General features: G+C 34.8%; 3 protein-coding genes and 1 non-coding gene across 21 annotated transcripts in view; 3 read left to right on the top strand and 1 right to left on the bottom strand.

Annotated features, from left to right (window-relative positions):
- The window catches only part of LOC114455546 (high affinity cGMP-specific 3',5'-cyclic phosphodiesterase 9A), a 34,795-nt gene extending 28,946 nt beyond the window's left edge, over positions 1-5,849 (bottom strand). For 2 of the 3 annotated variants that reach the window (XM_028436877.1, XM_028436878.1), the window contains exons 1-3: positions 5,714-5,849; positions 302-463; positions 169-220 (exon numbers count right to left, since the gene is read on the bottom strand). In XM_028436877.1, coding sequence (XP_028292678.1) covers positions 169-220; positions 302-463; positions 5,714-5,801 — 302 coding nt within the window. In that variant the 5' untranslated portion in view covers positions 5,802-5,849. Of the gene's footprint in view, positions 1-40; positions 82-168; positions 221-301; positions 464-5,713 lie in introns of those variants that run through there. The other variant, XM_028436879.1, reaches the window with a different exon arrangement.
- A 1,213-nt stretch (positions 5,850-7,062) lies between these two features.
- On the top strand, positions 7,063-14,053 carry nifk (nucleolar protein interacting with the FHA domain of MKI67). Its single transcript, XM_028436880.1, has 6 exons — positions 7,063-7,388; positions 9,355-9,483; positions 12,830-12,938; positions 13,055-13,266; positions 13,344-13,403; positions 13,478-14,053. The coding sequence occupies exons 1-6, from the start codon at positions 7,206-7,208 to the stop codon at positions 13,655-13,657; spliced, it is 873 nt and encodes a 290-aa protein (XP_028292681.1). The 5' UTR covers positions 7,063-7,205; the 3' UTR covers positions 13,658-14,053.
- On the top strand, positions 12,580-12,707 carry LOC114455747 (small nucleolar RNA ACA64). Its single transcript, XR_003672758.1, has one exon. It is a non-coding gene; the product is annotated as a small nucleolar RNA ACA64 (small nucleolar RNA).
- A 1,042-nt stretch (positions 14,054-15,095) lies between the features above and the next one.
- Positions 15,096-19,472, top strand: part of LOC114454641 (CLIP-associating protein 1-like) — a 128,393-nt gene continuing 124,016 nt past the window's right edge. For all 16 annotated transcript variants that reach the window (XR_003672569.1, XM_028435230.1, XM_028435237.1 and 13 more), the window contains exon 1: positions 15,096-15,224. The gene's annotated coding sequence lies outside the window, so the exon portion shown is untranslated. The remainder of the gene's footprint in view (positions 15,225-19,472) is intronic.

Genomic DNA, 19,472 nt, shown 5'->3' with positions numbered 1-19,472 from the left:
CAATCCAGTGTTTCTTTATCATTAATTTAAAAAACATTACATTTGGGCTTGATCATTTATAGAAATGTTTTGTTTCTGCATCTGGAAGAAGAATAAAAGACAGTAAAGAGGGAACTATAGTTATCTGAGATGTTCTAGAACTATTTTCCCATTTGTGCAGACAAATACCTTTTTTCCATAGAAAACAGATCAAATCCCAGCGCACCAGCAATCTCCACGCCTGAAATGAGCCAAACACATATAGTATCTTTATCTAATATCTATCCAAACATGTACATGTGTTTGGTTCCTGTGACAGTACCTAAAGGTTCACTGTTACAGTCAGCAGCCACCACCTCCAGCTGGTAGCAGGAGGTGGGGCTGTTGGGCTCCAGGTTGGGGGAGATGTTGGTGATGTTTCCTCTGGGGGTGTACATCTTCAGAATGTCATGAGGTCCAGCTTCAGCTGCAGAACGGAACAGATCTGGAAAGATATGTTGGAGCTGGTGTTACTGCTGGAAACTAAGATGATCATATTGATCATATAGATCGATATAGATCAGGGCCGCCCAATATTTGGGGCCGTAAGCGATTGGTTTTGACCCTAAACTTATATTTTAAGATGTTAATTTAAATGATTTATTTACACATTTTTTAGCATGTTTGGCTCTATATAGTACTCTATATACTTTCTATTTCAAACAAAATGAATGTAATAAAAAAAATCTAAAGCTGATGGTTAATTACAATATTTTTCTAACCTTGTTAGTGAAAAATATAGTATTTTGATTGTATAGGTTGGGTTGTTGCATCACATTTTGTTGAATTTATATTGCACTAAATGTCTGAAGACATTTAGATGTTTCATAATTTTATGCCATGAAATACAATAAAGAAAAGTGCTCTTCAATTTCAAAACTTCTTTAAATGTTTATTTTGTACAGTTATGTAATAGTTATGTAATTTGGCCCGTGAACCTCTAGCGCAATTACTTTCTGGCCCTTCAATGAAAAGAATTTGAGCACTCATGATATAGATCATATAAATCTATATGATCTAGAACATGTAGATCTATATTATCTGTTACCATGGTAATTTAGGCTGCATCACCATGGTAACTTAGCCCGCTAAGAAGTTTTCCAGCGTCATAGTACAGAGGTGTGTTCCATAAAGGAGGTTCAACAAACTCTGAGTTAATAAACTCTGTGTATCTGATTCATTACAGCTGGTATGAAGTGGATCAATCAACCCTGAGTTTGTAAACCTTGGGTTACTAATGTGCACGTGTGCTGTTCAGCTTGATGTCCCAACCCAGAGGGGGGAGGGTGGGGTGTCCAAAAGGTTGATAAATGGTAATGTTGACTGCTAATCCGGAAGGAGGGGGAGCTGATATTTAGTGTACCACCACAAAGGAACCAGCTCCAGACACTGCAAGGCAGTCTGAAGGCAGAGGGGCATCAAAAAACTAAACTGTCTGAACCCAGACAGGCAAAGAAAGCCAACGTGGGACAAAAGAGCCAGGAGCACATGATCCATTGGTTTAAAACCTGTGGTCGTCTGCAGAACACCCATGGTTTCTGTGTATGGATAAAGTCTAAATAAAAACCAACAAAGACAAACACGAGTTGTGAAGGGCTAAACCCATCATCAATGGATCAAAGATAACACAAACTACCATGGCAACCACCTGGAGGAGAGTGATTTATTCACCCTGATGGTGAAATAATCAGGTGTTTATAGAGATATATGAGCCTGTTCTAAATGTGTTCACACAGAACGTCACTTCAGAGACAATAGTTGCTAAATCGTACGTGATTAGTCGTGCTTTTTGGTCGCTTCATCAATTCATCGCTCCAGTGACGTAACGACTGGGGAATAATAATAATATTATTTGTCTGTGGGGGCGGGGCATCATCACTGAGGGCTGATCACTGTACGTTTACAGCTCTTATCATAGACAGCTCCACCTGTACTTACAGTTTAAATGATCAACTCATAGAGTTTATAAAGGATGAGTTCACTCACAATATAATGATAATTTAAAAGGTGTATTTAGGGAGTATTCCACTTTCTTTGGCCCCAGTAAGTAGAGGAAGTCCCGCCCTCTCACTGTAGTGGCTATAGAGACAGTAACGCTGTCTGACATCATTTATATTGATTTTTAATGTAATGTAGTCGTCAGAGTCGTCTAAAAAACAGTCATTAAAAAGATGACTGAGTTTGGATTCAAACCCTCAACGTTTCCTTACCCGCTGCCCCACCGTAATACACAACTGATGGTGACTATACATACACCTGTATTACAGTACAAAACAATGTCACAATGTAGAGCCTTAAATATGTATTACTTTAAATTTACATTATCCACAGGTTTGTATCCAGTCAACTTTACTACAGACGTCAGTAGATGTTTTAATGTAGATCAACCTCTCAGTGTGTTTCACTAAATGATCTACATCTACAATGTTAGAAAGAAAACTACAGATTGATTAAAAAACACCTAAAGCAGCATAACATTAGTAATGTGATGTCACTAATGTGTGTCAGAGAACAGTGTCATGGTTCATTAAAGTGTTCCTTAAGAACACACTTCCACTAGGCGACGTAATAAGGTCAGTGACGTCTGCTGTGGTGAACAAACTCTACATTTCCTAAAATAAACTAAGTTCATTTCTAACACTTTCCACTGATATAATGTCATAAATCACAGGTTTGAATGTAAATCAAAGGAAAAAAGGTTACCATGGTTACGAGGAACTAAAGGTAAACTAAAGAATGTCACATAGAGAATGGTTGATCACACTCACCTTCTACTCATTAATATGAATTATGATTAATAAAACATCATGTCAGAGGTCAACGCTACAAGTACAATCTTTTTAACACAGCAATGCATGTTTACTCCACGGGGGCAAAAGTGAGGGCCAGCTCGGGACTGGCATCAAAGGCCGAGAGCTGTCCAAGCTGAAGTTGACGAGCTCTGGTCGAGGTGGAGCGAGCTTGCAGGTCCGAACTTATTCATCCAACCAGAGAGAAGTCTCAAGGCTGGAAACATGGTCTGGATTGCAGACCGGAACGTTCCGAGAGGACAGTTTTGACTTGGTCGGGTTGCTGTGACGTATCCAGACGAGAAAGAGGTGGTTCAGGACGTGAACGTAAGGACCCGCTCAGCCATTCCTACCCCCTTCATCGCCAGAGCTTGGAAGAAGAACTCCAACACGCCCACTACCATCGTCATGGAGAGATGTTTGGAGGTTGGTGGTCCTGATTCCTGCTGAAGATCAACAGGTGGCGGGGTGCGCTGGGTCCTCGGCTCCTTGGGGCTTTCTCGGGTGTGTATGTGGGGGGCGGTAGCTGCCTCTTTGCTTGGGATCTTGGGGACATCTGGGGGGCTGCTCGGTCGTGGGGTGGGTTTCTGCTGGCCTGGCTGCATCTACAGGTCCAGGGCAGCTCTTGGGTTTACAGTAGAGGTTCTTACACATACACTGGTCTATGATACACTGACATGTCTTAGACTGTAGATTAAACTGGGCTTAACTTTAGACACGTTGATCCTAAATGTCTGTACTAGGTGTTACCACTCACTCCTTCCCTCTGTCCACAGACACCACCATTATACCTAAGCTACACACTGGTCACCTGACTGGATTGATTACACAACATAATAAACACAATATACACAACTACAACTACACATCTCACTCTCACTTTACAATAATCAACTCTTCCCACCCTTTACATTGTCATACCCTGACTCTCTCTTCCCTGTTCCCCATCACCCAGGTGTAACACTGCTCTCTCTTTTTATATTCTCCCTATAATAAAGTGTTTATTACACTTCCTTGTGGAGAGCTGGTGATGGTCACAATTATACAATAAAATAAACTCCTTTATTTAATTGCAATAACAAAACATGCATTGCTGTCTATAAAAGATTACACTTCTTGTTGACCTTTGACATCATGTGCAGACAAAGGAAGAAGGAAAAAACAAACAAAATGTCGCTGCAATGAATTGTTGGTCATCATTATCTCAATCCTTTGGTAAAGGATGTATCAGTGTTTCACTGAAGGGTGGGACTATCACATTTTGTATCGACTTCAGGTACTTGAACTCAATATCAAAATTTGACTGTTATCCAACCCCTCGAGTCGATGACCTGATTGGACGATTGAGGAAGGCCAAATTCCTGACCACTATTGATCTCTGCAAAGGTTCTTGGCAGGTTCCCCTCTCTCAGCAGTCACAGAGTTGACCGCCTTCCGCACACCATGGGGATTGTTGGAGTTCACGGCACTCCCATTTGGTCTCCATGGCGCCCCCGCTAACTTCCAACGATTGATGGACCAGGTACTGTGTGGTCACTGGGATTACGCCTGTGCTTATCTCGATGACATTGTGATTTTCAGTTCAACCTGGGAGGAACATGTGGAGCATCTGGCTAATATTCTGGGGGCTCTACGGGCAGCTGGACTCACAATAAACCCAGCAAAGTGCTCTCTGGCTCAGACTGAGACGCAGTACCTTGGCTTTGTGATTGAGGTGAGGTAATCAGACCACAAGGCCCTGCAGTGGCTAGAAAAGATGCAGGACATCAATGGAAGGATCACAAGATGGTACAAAGCCATGCAGCACATCCCCGGAAAAGAGAACCACACAGCCGACTACCTCTCCCACAGTGAAGATTTTGAAGAGGGGGGGTATGTGAGGGCTGACCCCGCCCACACACTGGACAGCTGTCACTCATTCAGCTCCAGGGTGTAACTTCCAGGCTCCACCCCTATGGCCTGAACCATGGCAGGACATGAGGGGTGATCTGGGATGTCAATTTAAGTTTATTATTTACAGTTTATACATAATTTGCTAATATTATTTGTCAATGTATTTTACTTGCCAAATCGTATTTGCTTATTTAGATTTAGCTAATTTACCTACCAATTTATGTATCTAATTATGTCTGTAATGTGTCTGTCTAGTCCCCCCTTCATGTTTGGTCTGATCAGCCAGTTTAACTGTTCCCTGTGTGTCTGTTGGTAGGTCTGTTGGGTTGAGTCATGTTCAGTTGGAGTTCAGTTTGTTCCTTCTGTTAACATTATTTTTTGGCTAAATAAAAGCCGTAAACTTGAATTGCTTTGGTGTGTTTCCTACTTTGACCCTCGGTCCCTGACACTAGGATAAAGGAGGGTAAAAAAGAAGCAATGAGCCCTTTTCCTGAGCTTAAAGAGAACTTGGACGCTCTTTATCACGGTTGCCACTTAAAAACTTCGGGGGATGAAGAAACAGTGGATAGAAAAGGAGATAGGAGGGAATATTGGGACGCAGCCACTGATTAAATCCAGGAAGTTAGAGAGAGAGTAAATCCATCTCCAGAGACAGGCTCTAGGACCCTGATTCCACCCACTGACTGTCAGCAGCAGCTGTTTTTCACTCTAATAATAATAATCAGCCTTTATCACTTTCAGCTTTAATGAGTCCCAAGTTCATGCAACAAATAATGTTCCTTTCCTGTCTGTGGAGACGCTAACAGATGCTAACAGATGTTGGTCAGTCTGTCAATTCAGGGCATGAAAATGTTCTGTCATTGTAATCAATGTAAGTAGAATAAATATGAATTATTATTAATCATGTTTATGCACAGCTATAAATATCTGCACATTAATATCACTACTACTACTACTATTAATAATAATAATAATAATAATAATAATAATAATAATAATAATAATAATCCAACCTTTGACATCCTGTGTAGGACAGTCCTCAGTAAACTCAGCCTGTTCAGATCTGCCGTTCACTGTGAAATAGATGATTTTAGTCGCCATGATTCATTCAGTGTGTGATGTTATAGCTCTGAACTATGTCTACTGTCTGTGTGTGTGTGTGTGTGTGTGTGTGTGTCCTCGATAGCTCCACCCCCTCTTTTACTCCTTTGTTAAACAGCTACACCTCCTTCATCCATATTATCATAATTTAATCAATTAACAACAACAACAGGCTGTTATGTATTTATATAGTGGGAGGAGCTTAAGTAGAGTTGTCAATTATGTCCAAATGAGTGTGTGTGTGAAGGTTGTGTGTACATAGAGGTGTAAATACTCTGTAGTGTTATAAAGGCTTTATTTGTGTGTGTAATGTAAAATATTGTGTGTGATTTATCTGGTTTAATTCTATGAGACATGAATATGATAAATTAATAAATAAAGTTTGTACCGATGCGGCGCTTTAGGTAGAAACTGATAAAAGACATACTGTAAATTGGTGCAAATAAAACTATTTATTTAGCATTTCAAAAAGAAATATATTTTCCAAAAAAACATGATTATGATATACATTGCAATAAATAACAGTGAACCTAGTTAATAGTGTTTATTATATTAATAATACACATATTGGGACTCATGGACGTGTCCAACGTTTTCCACTGATGATATTTGGTGGCTTTAGATTGATTGTATATTTATTCTGCCTTACAGACAGTTTGTGATGCTCCTCTGGGTCTAGAGCAGATGTTTAGTGATGCCTTCACTGGATAGAGTTGATGAGGTCTAGTATTGGATCTCATCTCATTCAGGTATTGTGGGGAATGAAGCTGCTGATAAACTAGCTAAGGAGGCTCTGACACAAATGTAATATGTGTTTGTTTGTGTCAGTATTTTTAAAACTACTGTGTATCAACAAAGGCAAAGGGAGAATGAGACGAGAGGCACTATTTTAATAGTGAACCTCGTGTACAGGGCAGTAGACTCCTGTGGTCAACCAGCCAATCAAATCAAGGTCAAATAACCACATTCAGACTGGTGCATTGTGGGCTTTCTGCATATTTAAATACATTTCACATGTTTTACTGTGTCTGTTACTCTGATGAAATGTTATTAAACAACTTTAACCTTTGGACTGACAATGTTTTCAATAAAATCCATGTTTTCACCAACAACAAGTTAGTGTTTAATAGATAAGTTATGAGCTGTGTTCTCTCTACCAACCTTTGTTTGTGCAGTGATTCTATTGAACAGAAGAGGGCAGCATTTCACTTTATTAGTCTGTCAGAAAACATTAGAAGAAGAAGAAGAAGCTATGACGCAATGACGCAGCTTTTCCGGCGCACACTGCTACTTCCGTTCTGTGCCTCCACGTGCCAAGGTTGTAGTGAAGCGACGTGTCCTGATCTTTTTAACAAACATCTTTTTAAAGGCTTCAGTGTTTTAGCGACACTTTAAAGGATAGAAATGTCTGAAGGTGAAGCTAAATGTAGCTCTAATGCTGCTAAATGTAGCTCTAATGCTGCTAAATGTAGCTCTAATGCTGCTAAATGTAGCTCTAATGCTAAGCAGCTATTAGCTCTGGATCCATCTCATCAGAAAGAGTTTAAGAAGAAGGTTGAACAGGTGAAGAAGAACAAGTCTAAGAAGGTGAGAACATTATTAAATCTACTAACAACTAGAGATAAATAACACTTTCTCTTTCTGTCCAGTTTACTACATTATTCATCCTATTATTAATTATTGACTCACTTTATTTATAATATAAGTGTTGAAGGTTCGGAGACATAATGTACCAGTTTATCACTAATAGGTTAGCAGAGTGGTCACGTGCTAGGAACGTGGGTTTGAATCCCACATTTGACAAATAATGTTTTCATTTTAACATATTTAACACGGCAAATTACACCTTTACAAATATACATTTTAGAGTTAAAGTTACAGGTAGGAATACAGGAATAAAGTTAAAGCTAAAATAAGTTTAATGTACTCGTAGCCACTAATTAGATGATTTATCACAGGAATATAAAAGGTTAAATGTGAAAGAACTGAAGGGTTATTGGTTCTAATTCACCATGTGCTCCACTGAGATTATTAATAACCTCAGTATCATTTAAAGTGTTTACAACTGAAACTTTAACAACTTTTTACTTATAAAACTAATAAAAACAAATATGTATGTATTTAAAAGCTTCTGTTTATAATAAATGATTACATTGCAATATATGAAAAAATGCTTTTATCCGTTCTGTTATATTTATTTATTTTATTCATACTTATAATTCAGCAGAACAAGTAATAACAGAATGTATTGATCAAAGTCAGTTTATAGTCCTCAACCTCTGGTTCTGGGTCAGTACCAGGCCGTGTACAGTACACACCCTGGTCCACACAATAAAAAATAAAACATGACCAGGATTAATGTGTTTTCACAATAAGTGTGAATTCCTCAGTTATAACTATCACTATAAAGTTAGTTACTATTACTAGAACTATTAGTTATAGTAATAGTAACTATAACTAATAGTTACTATTACTATAACTAATAGTTATAGTAATAGTAACTTTAACTAATAGTTACTGTTACTATAACTAATAGTTATAGTAATAGTAACTGTAACTAATAGTTACTATTACGATAACTAATAGTTATAGTAATAGTAACTGTAACTAATAGTTACTGTTACGATAACTATTAGTTATAGTAATAGTAACTGTAACTAATAGTTACTGTTACTATAACTAATAGTTATAGTAATAGTAACTGTAACTAATAGTTACTATTACTATAACTAATAGTTATAGTAATAGTAACTGTAACTAATAGTTACTGTTACTATAACTATTAGTTATAGTAATAGTAACTTTAACTAATAGTTACTGTTACCATAACTATTAGTTATAGTAACTGTAACTAATAGTTACTATTACGATAACTATTAGTTATAGTAATAGTAACTGTAACTAATAGTTACTGTTACGATAACTATTAGTTATAGTAATAGTAACTTTAACTAATAGTTACTGTTACCATAACTATTAGTTATAGTAACTGTAACTATTAGTTACTGTTACCATAACTATTAGTTATAGTAACTGTAACTAATAGTTACTGTTACCATAACTATTAGTTATAGTAACTGTAACTAATAGTTACTGTTACCATAACTATTAGTTATAGTAACTGTAACTAATAGTTACTGTTACCATAACTATTAGTTATAGTAACTGTAACTAGTTACTGCTACCATAACTATTAGTTATAGTAACAGTAACTGTAACTAATAGTTACTGTTACCATAACTATTAGTTATAGTAACTGTAACTAATAGTTACTGTTACCATAACTATTAGTTATAGTAACTGTAACTAATAGTTACTGTTACCATAACTATTAGTTATAGTAACTGTAACTAGTTACTGCTACCATAACTATTAGTTATAGTAACAGTAACTGTAACTAATAGTTACTATTACGATAACTAACTACAACTCCTCAGTTATAACTATCACTATAAAGTTATAGTAATAGTTATAACTGAGGAGTAATAGTTAGTTATAGTAACTAATACTATAACTCCTCAGTAATCCCTTTATCTTTCCTGTTTGTGGACAGGCCCCTCCCCTATCCTCGGGGGTGGTGTACGTGGGGCACCTCCCTGTGGGTCTGTTTGAGCCTCAGCTCAACTCTTACTTTGGACAGTTTGGAAAAATCCAAAGACTTCGACTCTCCAGGAGCAAAAAGGTGAGAATATGTTCTATAGATTATAGATGTTCTATAGATTATAGATGTTCTATAGATGATAGATGTTCTATAGATGTTCTATAGATTATAGATGTTCTATAGATTATAGATGTTCTATAGATTATAGATGTTCTATAGATGATAGATGTTCTATAGATTATAGATGTTCTGTAGATTATAGATGTTCTGTAGATTATAGATGTTCTATAGATTATAGATGTTCTATAGATGTTCTATAGATTATAGATGTTCTATAGATGTTCTATAGATTATAGATGTTCTATAGATTATAGATGTTCTATAGATTATAGATGTTCTATAGATTATAGATGTTCTATAGATGTTCTATAGATTACAGATGTTCTATAGATTACAGATGTTCTATAGATTACAGATGTTCTATAGATTACAGATGTTCTATAGATTACAGATGTTCTGTAGATTACAGATGTTCTGTAGATTATAGATGTTCTGTAGATTATAGATGTTCTGTAGATTATAGATGTTCTGTAGATTATAGATGTTCTATAGATGTTCTATAGATTACAGATGTTCTATAGATTACAGATGTTCTATAGATTATCTATAGATTATAGATGTCCTATAGATTACAGATGTTCTGTAGATTACAGATGTTCTGTAGATTACAGATGTTCTATAGATTATCTATAGATTATAGATGTCCTATAGATTATAGATGTTCTGTAGATTACAGATGTTCTGTAGATTACAGATGTTCTATAGATTACAGATGTTCTATAGATTATCTATAGATTATAGATGTCCTATAGATTATAGATGTTCTGTAGATTACAGATGTTCTATAGATTACAGATGTTCTATAGATTATCTATAGATTATAGATGTCCTATAGATTATAGATGTTCTGTAGATTACAGATGTTCTGTAGATTACAGATGTTCTATAGATTATCTATAGATTATAGATGTTCTATAGATTATAGATGTTCTATAGATTATAGATGTTCTGTAGATTATAGATGTTCTATAGATTATAGATGTTCTATAGATTATAGATGTTCTGTAGATTATAGATGTTCTATAGATTATCTATAGATTATAGATGTTCTATAGATTATAGATGTTCTATAGATTATCTATAGATTATAGATGTTCTATAGATTATCTATAGATTACAGATGTTCTATAGATTACAGATGTTCTATAGATTACAGATGTTCTATAGATTATCTATAGATTATAGATGTCCTGTAGATTACAGATGTTCTGTAGATTACAGATGTTCTGTAGATTACAGATGTTCTATAGATTACAGATGTTCTATAGATTATCTATAGATTATAGATGTTCTATAGATTATAGATGTTCTGTAGATTATAGATGTTCTATAGATTACAGATGTTCTATAGATTATCTATAGATTATAGATGTTCTATAGATTATAGATGTTCTATAGATTATCTATAGATTATAGATGTTCTATAGATTATAGATGTTCTGTAGATTATAGATGTTCTATAGATTATAGATGTTCTATAGATTATCTATAGATTACAGATGTTCTATAGATTACAGATGTTCTATAGATTACAGATGTTCTATAGATTATAGATGTTCTATAGATTATCTATAGATTATAGATGTTCTATAGATTATCTATAGATTATAGATGTTCTATAGATTATCTATAGATTATAGATGTTCTATAGATTATCTATAGATTATAGATGTTCTATAGATTATCTATAGATTATAGATGTTCTATAGATTATCTATAGATTATAGATGTTCTATAGATTATAGATGTTCTGTAGATTATCTATAGATTATAGATGTTCTGTAGATTATCTATAGATTATAGATGTTCTGTAGATTATAGATGTTCTATAGATTATCTATAGATTATAGATGTTCTGTAGATTATAGATGTTCTATAGATTATAGATGTTCTATAGATTATAGATGTTTTATAGATTATAGATGTTCTGTAGATTACAGATGTTCTATAGATTATCTATAGATTATAGATGTTCTATAGATTATCTATAGATTATAGATGTTCTGTAGATTATAGATGTTCTATAGATTATAGATGTTCTATAGATTATAGATGTTCTATAGATTATAGATGTTCTGTAGATTATAGATGTCCTATAGATTATAGATGTTCTGTAGATTACAGATGTTCTGTAGATTACAGATGTTCTGTAGATTACAGATGTTCTATAGATTACAGATGTTCTATAGATTATCTATAGATTATAGATGTTCTATAGATTATAGATGTTCTGTAGATTATAGATGTTCTATAGATTACAGATGTTCTATAGATTATCTATAGATTATAGATGTTCTATAGATTATAGATGTTCTATAGATTATCTATAGATTATAGATGTTCTATAGATTATCTATAGATTACAGATGTTCTATAGATTACAGATGTTCTATAGATTACAGATGTTCTATAGATTATAGATGTTCTATAGATTATCTATAGATTATAGATGTTCTATAGATTATCTATAGATTATAGATGTTCTATAGATTATCTATAGATTATAGATGTTCTATAGATTATCTATAGATTATAGATGTTCTATAGATTATAGATGTTCTGTAGATTATCTATAGATTATAGATGTTCTGTAGATTACAGATGTTCTATAGATTATCTATAGATTATAGATGTTCTATAGATTATCTATAGATTATAGATGTTCTATAGATTATCTATAGATTATAGATGTTCTGTAGATTATAGATGTTCTATAGATTATAGATGTTTTATAGATTATAGATGTTCTGTAGATTACAGATGTTCTATAGATTATCTATAGATTATAGATGTTCTATAGATTATCTATAGATTATAGATGTTCTGTAGATTATAGATGTTCTATAGATTATAGATGTTCTATAGATTATAGATGTTCTGTAGATTATAGATGTTCTGTAGATTATAGATGTTCTGTAGATTATAGATGTTCTATAGATTATAGATGTTCTATAGATTACAGATGTTCTATAGATTACAGATGTTTTATAGATTATAGATGTTCTATAGATTACAGATGTTCTATAAATTAGCTATAGATTACAGATGTTCTACGGCTCAGTCTGAAAGTGACCTCAGGTGTGATAATGACCTGAGGTCAGATACCTGAGCCCACAGCACAGAGGCACATTAAGCTTATCTCCTGCTGTGTGTCAGCAGCTGATAAAACCCATGTGCCCACACACACACACACACACACACACACACACACACACACACACACACACACACACACACACACACACACACACACACACACACACACACACACACACACACACACTAACAGCTGTTCTCTCTCTGACAGACAGGGGGCAGCAGAGGCTATGCCTTCATAGAGTTTGACTGTGATGAAGTAGCAAAGATCGTTGCAGAAACCATGAATAATTACCTGATGGGGGAGAGGCTGATTAAATGTGAGTGGTGCATGTCACAGATGTGATACAGATGTTCTGACCTTAACTGTCGTTTTTAATCAACATAGAAATACACACAGACCTGTTTGTTTAAAAAGTCTGCTCTGCGTCTCCAGGTCGTGTGATTCCACCCGAGCAGGTCCACGAACAGCTGTTTGTTGGTTCACAGACTACGTTTAAAAAACCGTCCCAACCGGCCGTCACACGTTACAACGGGAAACGCTCTCTGGAGCAGACGGACAAGATGACCCACAGACTGCTCTCTAAGGAGGCCAAGCTACGCAAGAGGCTGGAGGAAATGGGCGTGGCCTACGACTTCCCTGGATTCGTACGTGTTTCAACACTAATAATAATTATAATAATAATGATAAAGGAGGGCTGATCTAAGTGGTTGTTGTGTGTCAGGCTGCTCAGGTGAAGAAGAAGAAAAATACTGACACCATGGACTCCTCCACATGCAGTGATGTAAGTCTGTCCAGGTGTTTTATGTCTGTCCAGGTGTTTGAGTTAATGGATCTTCTTCATCTGGTTCTCCTCAGGAGGCCACGCCCGTCTGCACCCCCTCCCTCCTGGAGAGGAGGAAGTCCATGGTGGATGATGATGATGATGAGATCATCATTAAAATGCCAGCTGTGGAGAACAATGAAGAGGATGGTGATGAAGAGGATGGTGATGAAGAGGATGGTGATGAAGAGTCAGAAGAGCGGAGACCACACTGATGATCACATTAGTAACATAAACTATAAGCATGAGTCAGCAGTTCAGGCTCTGCTCAAAGATCTGATGTCACTTCCTGATCAATGGAGCCCCGCCCACATGTAACATGTCAGTGACTCCGCCCACTGTTGATGGAGAAGTTCAGAGTGCAGCAGGTCCTCACCTGCTTCTATATGATCTATATTATATTATAGACGTATAACAGTGTCTATACGTGTGTATGTTTATTTCTTCATTATTTTTGATAAAGTGAAATCAACGTCACATATTTTATGAAAAGAATAAAATAATTGTTGATAAATGATAAAGTGTGATGTTTAGCTACTGTTTGACTTTTAGAAGAACCACTTTTTACTGCTTTAACGTCTCAACAAATAAACTAAGAACCTCTGTTTAAAGAACAGTCTTTGTTTTATGTCAGAAGAAATACTTTAATAATTCATTACCAATTCTTGTTAACTGTGTTTTACAAATATATCAGAAATGAATGAACTCTTATTTCCTGTAAAAGCTTTAATATAATATAGGTGTGTGTGTGCAGTATGAGAAACACTGCTGCGTTGCCAGGTTGGTCTGTGTTTATGGAGTATTTTAAATGGTATTTATTCCATATTTCTGCTCTGAATGTGAGACTCAAACAGCTGCAGTGGAACGTGTGTGATGTCAAAAACTATGAACATGTTTATAAAGTAAATCAGGAGGTTAATTAGAAGGAATGTTTATTTGTTCCACACAACAGACCATGTTGTGGTCTGTGGACCATAGTTTGGTTTCTGTCCTGGTTCACACAGACTTTCATACAGGTCGTGTGTGTTAAAGCTGAGTTAGCCTCTTAGCATCAGTCATAAATACAATGTAATCCAGGTCTAAAGCAAACAGTGACTGTTTATAATTATTTTACCTCCTGCTACAAACAAACCAAATCTAAATACATTTAAAATGTTGAAACATGTTAATACATGTTTCTGGGTTACTTGGGGCAGCTTTTAATCATTTTGATGACTAAAGTAAAATACTGACATAATGTGACCACACACACACACACACACACACCGCTTCGACTGGTTGGGGTTAGTGAACAGAGGGACAAACAGTACAGGATAGAAGGATAGACCATCCAAGTGTCCCAGACTAGTTGAGCCGTGAACCATTGATCAGGAACCTCTATCTCCAGCATCAAGACACCTGAAGAGCAGAGGGCGAGGAGAAGGCACAGACTGTAGGAAAAAATAAATTATATATATATATGGGGTGGATATCAGTGTAAATGGTGTGAGCAGTGTGATTCATACATTATATTAAAAATGTGTTATAAGAGAACAAGTTTGTGTTTTAATTTTAATCAGTTTAATTCACATAAATCTAAAGTATTTTCCAGCTGCAGTGACCCCTGGTGTCCACTAGTTGTCAGCACCGCGCCCCATCCACGGACTCACTGCGCATGCGCACTGAGAGCCAACTCTTGTCCATCAGACAGCGTCCCGGGCGGAGAGCGAACACACACACACACACACACACACACCGACACCGGTACCGGTACCGACCGCTGCGGAGCTTCAGAACCACACGGTGAGTTAGAGCTGATCACCCCCATTATGAGCTCTTTGTCCCCGTGGACTGACGGAGCCATGGGCTAGCTTCGGTTAGCTGTTAGCTCCGGTTAGCTACTGTTAGCTCCTGTTAGCTCCTAGCCTCACTGAGCCCCAGAGAGCTGAAGGCTCTGTCTGATAGCATAACATCTGTGTCTGATCATATAACATCTGTCTGATAATATAACATCTGTGTCTGATCATATAACATCTGTCTGATAATATAACATCTGTGTCTGATAATATAACATCTGTGTCTGATAATATAACATCTGTGTCTGATAATATAACATCTGTCTGATAATATAACATCTGTGTCTGATCATATAACATCTGTCTGATAATATAACATCTGTGTCTGATAATATAACATCTGTGTCTGATCATATAACATCTGTGTCTGATCATATAACATCTGTCTGATAATATAACATCTGTGTCTGATCATATAACATCTGTCTGATAATATAACATCTGTGTCTGATAATATAACATCTGTGTCTGATCATATAACATCTGTGTCTGATCATATAACATCTGTCTGATAATATAACATCTGTGTCTGATAATATAACATCTGTGTCTGATCATATAACATCTGTGTCTGATCATATAACATCTGTGTCTGATCATATAACATCTGTCTGATAATATAACATCTGTGTCTGATAATATAACATCTGTGTCTGATCATATAACATCTGTCTGATAATATAACATCTGTGTCTGATAATATAACATCTGTGTCTGATCATATAACATCTGTCTGATAATATAACATCTGTGTCTGACAATATAACATCTGTCTGATAATATAACATCTGTGTCTGACAATATAACATCTGTCTGATAATATAACATCTGTGTCTGATAATATAACATCTGTGTCTGATCATATAACATCTGTCTGATAATATAACATCTGTCTGATCATATAACATCTGTCTGATAATATAACATCTGTGTCTGATCATATAACATCTGTCTGATAATATAACATCTGTGTCTGATCATATAACATCTGTGTCTGATAATATAACATCTGTCTGATAATATAACATCTGTGTCTGACAATATAACATCTGTCTGATAATATAACATCTGTGTCTGATAATATAACATCTGTCTGATAATATAACATCTGTGTCTGACAATATAACATCTGTCTGATCATATAACATCTGTCTGATCATATAACATCTGTGTCTGACAATATAACATCTGTCTGATAGCATAACATCTGTGTCTGATAATATAACATCTGTCTGATAATATAACATGTGTGTCTGATAATATAACATGTGTGTTTGATAATATAACATCTGTGTCTGATAATATAACATCTGTGTCTGATAATATAACATCTGTGTCTGATCATATAACATCTGTGTCTGATCATATAACATCTGTCTGATAATATAACATCTGTGTCTGATCATATAACATCTGTCTGATAATATAACATCTGTGTCTGATAATATAACATCTGTGTCTGATCATATAACATCTGTCTGATAATATAACATCTGTGTCTGACAATATAACATCTGTCTGATAATATAACATCTGTGTCTGACAATATAACATCTGTCTGATAATATAACATCTGTGTCTGATAATATAACATCTGTGTCTGATCATATAACATCTGTCTGATAATATAACATCTGTCTGATCATATAACATCTGTCTGATAATATAACATCTGTGTCTGATCATATAACATCTGTCTGATAATATAACATCTGTGTCTGATCATATAACATCTGTGTCTGATAATATAACATCTGTCTGATAATATAACATCTGTGTCTGACAATATAACATCTGTCTGATAATATAACATCTGTGTCTGATAATATAACATCTGTCTGATAATATAACATCTGTGTCTGACAATATAACATCTGTCTGATCATATAACATCTGTCTGATCATATAACATCTGTGTCTGACAATATAACATCTGTCTGATAGCATAACATCTGTGTCTGATAATATAACATCTGTCTGATAATATAACATGTGTGTCTGATAATATAACATGTGTGTTTGATAATATAACATCTGTGTCTGATAATATAACATCTGTCTGATCATAGAGAAGCAAACTGCTTCTCTCGTCTCCTTTTTCGGCATGTACAAAAAAATGTAAAAAAAAAAAAACAAAAAAAGTGAATGTAACCATGTCGGAAATAAACTGAATAAATAAAATAAATAAATATAACATGCGTGTCTGATAATATAACATCTGTCTGATCATATAACATCTGTCTGATCATATAACATCTGTGTCTGATAATATAACATCTGTGTCTGATAATATAACATGTGTGTCTGATAATATAACATCTGTCTGATCATATAACATCTGTCTGATCATATAACATCTGTGTCTGATAATATAACATCTGTGTCTGATAATATAACATGTGTGTCTGATAATATAACATCTGACTGATCATATAACATCTGTCTGATCATATAACATCTGTGTCTGATAATATAACATCTGTGTCTGATAATATAACATCTGTGTCTGATAATATAACATCTGTGTCTGATAATATAACATCTGTCTGATAATATAACATCTGTGTCTGATCATATAACATCTGTGTCTGATAATATAACATCTGTCTGATCATATAACATCTGTGTCTGATAATATAACATCTGTGTCTGATCATATAACATGTGTGTCTGATAATATAACATCTGTCTGATCATATAACATCTGTGTCTGATCATATAACATCTGTCTGATCATATAACATCTGTGTCTGATAATATAACATCTGTGTCTGATCATATAACATCTGTGTCTGATCATATAACATCTGTCTGATAATATAACATCTGTGTCTGATCATATAACATCTGTCTGATAATATAACATCTGTCTGATCATATAACATCTGTGTCTGATAATATAACATCTGTGTCTGATCATATAACATGTGTGTCTGATAATATAACATCTGTCTGATCATATAACATCTGTGTCTGATAATATAACATCTGTGTCTGATCATATAACATGTGTGTCTGATAATATAACATCTGTCTGATCATATAACATCTGTGTCTGATAATATAACATCTGTGTCTGATAATATAACATGTGTGTCTGATAATATAACATCTGTGTCTGATAATATAACATCTGTGTCTGATAATATAACATCTGTGTCTGATAATATAACATCTGTGTCTGATAATATAACATCTGTCTGATAATATAACATCTGTGTCTGATCATATAACATCTGTGTCTGATAATATAACATCTGTCTGATCATATAACATGTGTGTCTGATAATATAACATCTGTCTGATCATATAACATCTGTGTCTGATCATATAACATCTGTCTGATCATATAACATCTGTGTCTGATCATATAACATCTGTCTGATCATATAACATGTGTGTCTGATAATATAACATCTGTGTCTGATCATATAACATGTGTGTCTGATCATATAACATCTGTGTCTGATAATATAACATCTGTGTCTGATCATATAACATCTGTGTCTGATAATATAACATCTGTGTCTGATCATATAACATCTGTGTCTGATCATATAACATCTGTGTCTGATCATATAACATCTGTGTCTGATCATATAACATCTGTCTGATAATATAACATATGTGTCTGATCATATAACATCTGTGTCTGATAATATAACATCTGTGTCTGATCATATAACATCTGTCTGATAATATAACATCTGTGTCTGATCATATAACATCTGTCTGATAATATAACATCTGTGTTTGATAAGATAACATCTGTGTCTGATAATTTACGTGTTTACAGAGGAAACATCTGTATTTCTTTTGTGATTTTTAATTTTGAGTATTTTTCTTTATTTTTAATGATTGTGTCACATGACTAGATCTGATTGGTTCTAACCCTGGTTCCCACACTTTGTTTTCTAGAGTTCTAATGTCTATGCTGGGTTAGTTTCACTGGTTGTTCTCCTCTTCTTCACCAGAGGAACATCTTCATTATCTCTAAAGGTTCTGGTCCATTTAAACCCACACATGTAGCTTCATATTTAAACACTTTGTCTGAGCACGTTTTGACATTAATTTCATTTATTCATAATATTCAGGGTGTTTATTTGAATTTTTTTATGTCCTTTCATGTGACGTGGGACTGAGTGAAAGAACCACACCTAAAAAAACCTAAAATGTTAGGAGGGAACCCTGAATG

Source organism: Gouania willdenowi, chromosome 21 (assembly GCF_900634775.1).
Source record: "Gouania willdenowi chromosome 21, fGouWil2.1, whole genome shotgun sequence".
In the NCBI taxonomy this organism is placed as follows: domain Eukaryota; kingdom Metazoa; phylum Chordata; class Actinopteri; order Blenniiformes; family Gobiesocidae; genus Gouania; species Gouania willdenowi.
This window is presented reverse-complemented; position numbering and strand designations above follow the sequence as displayed.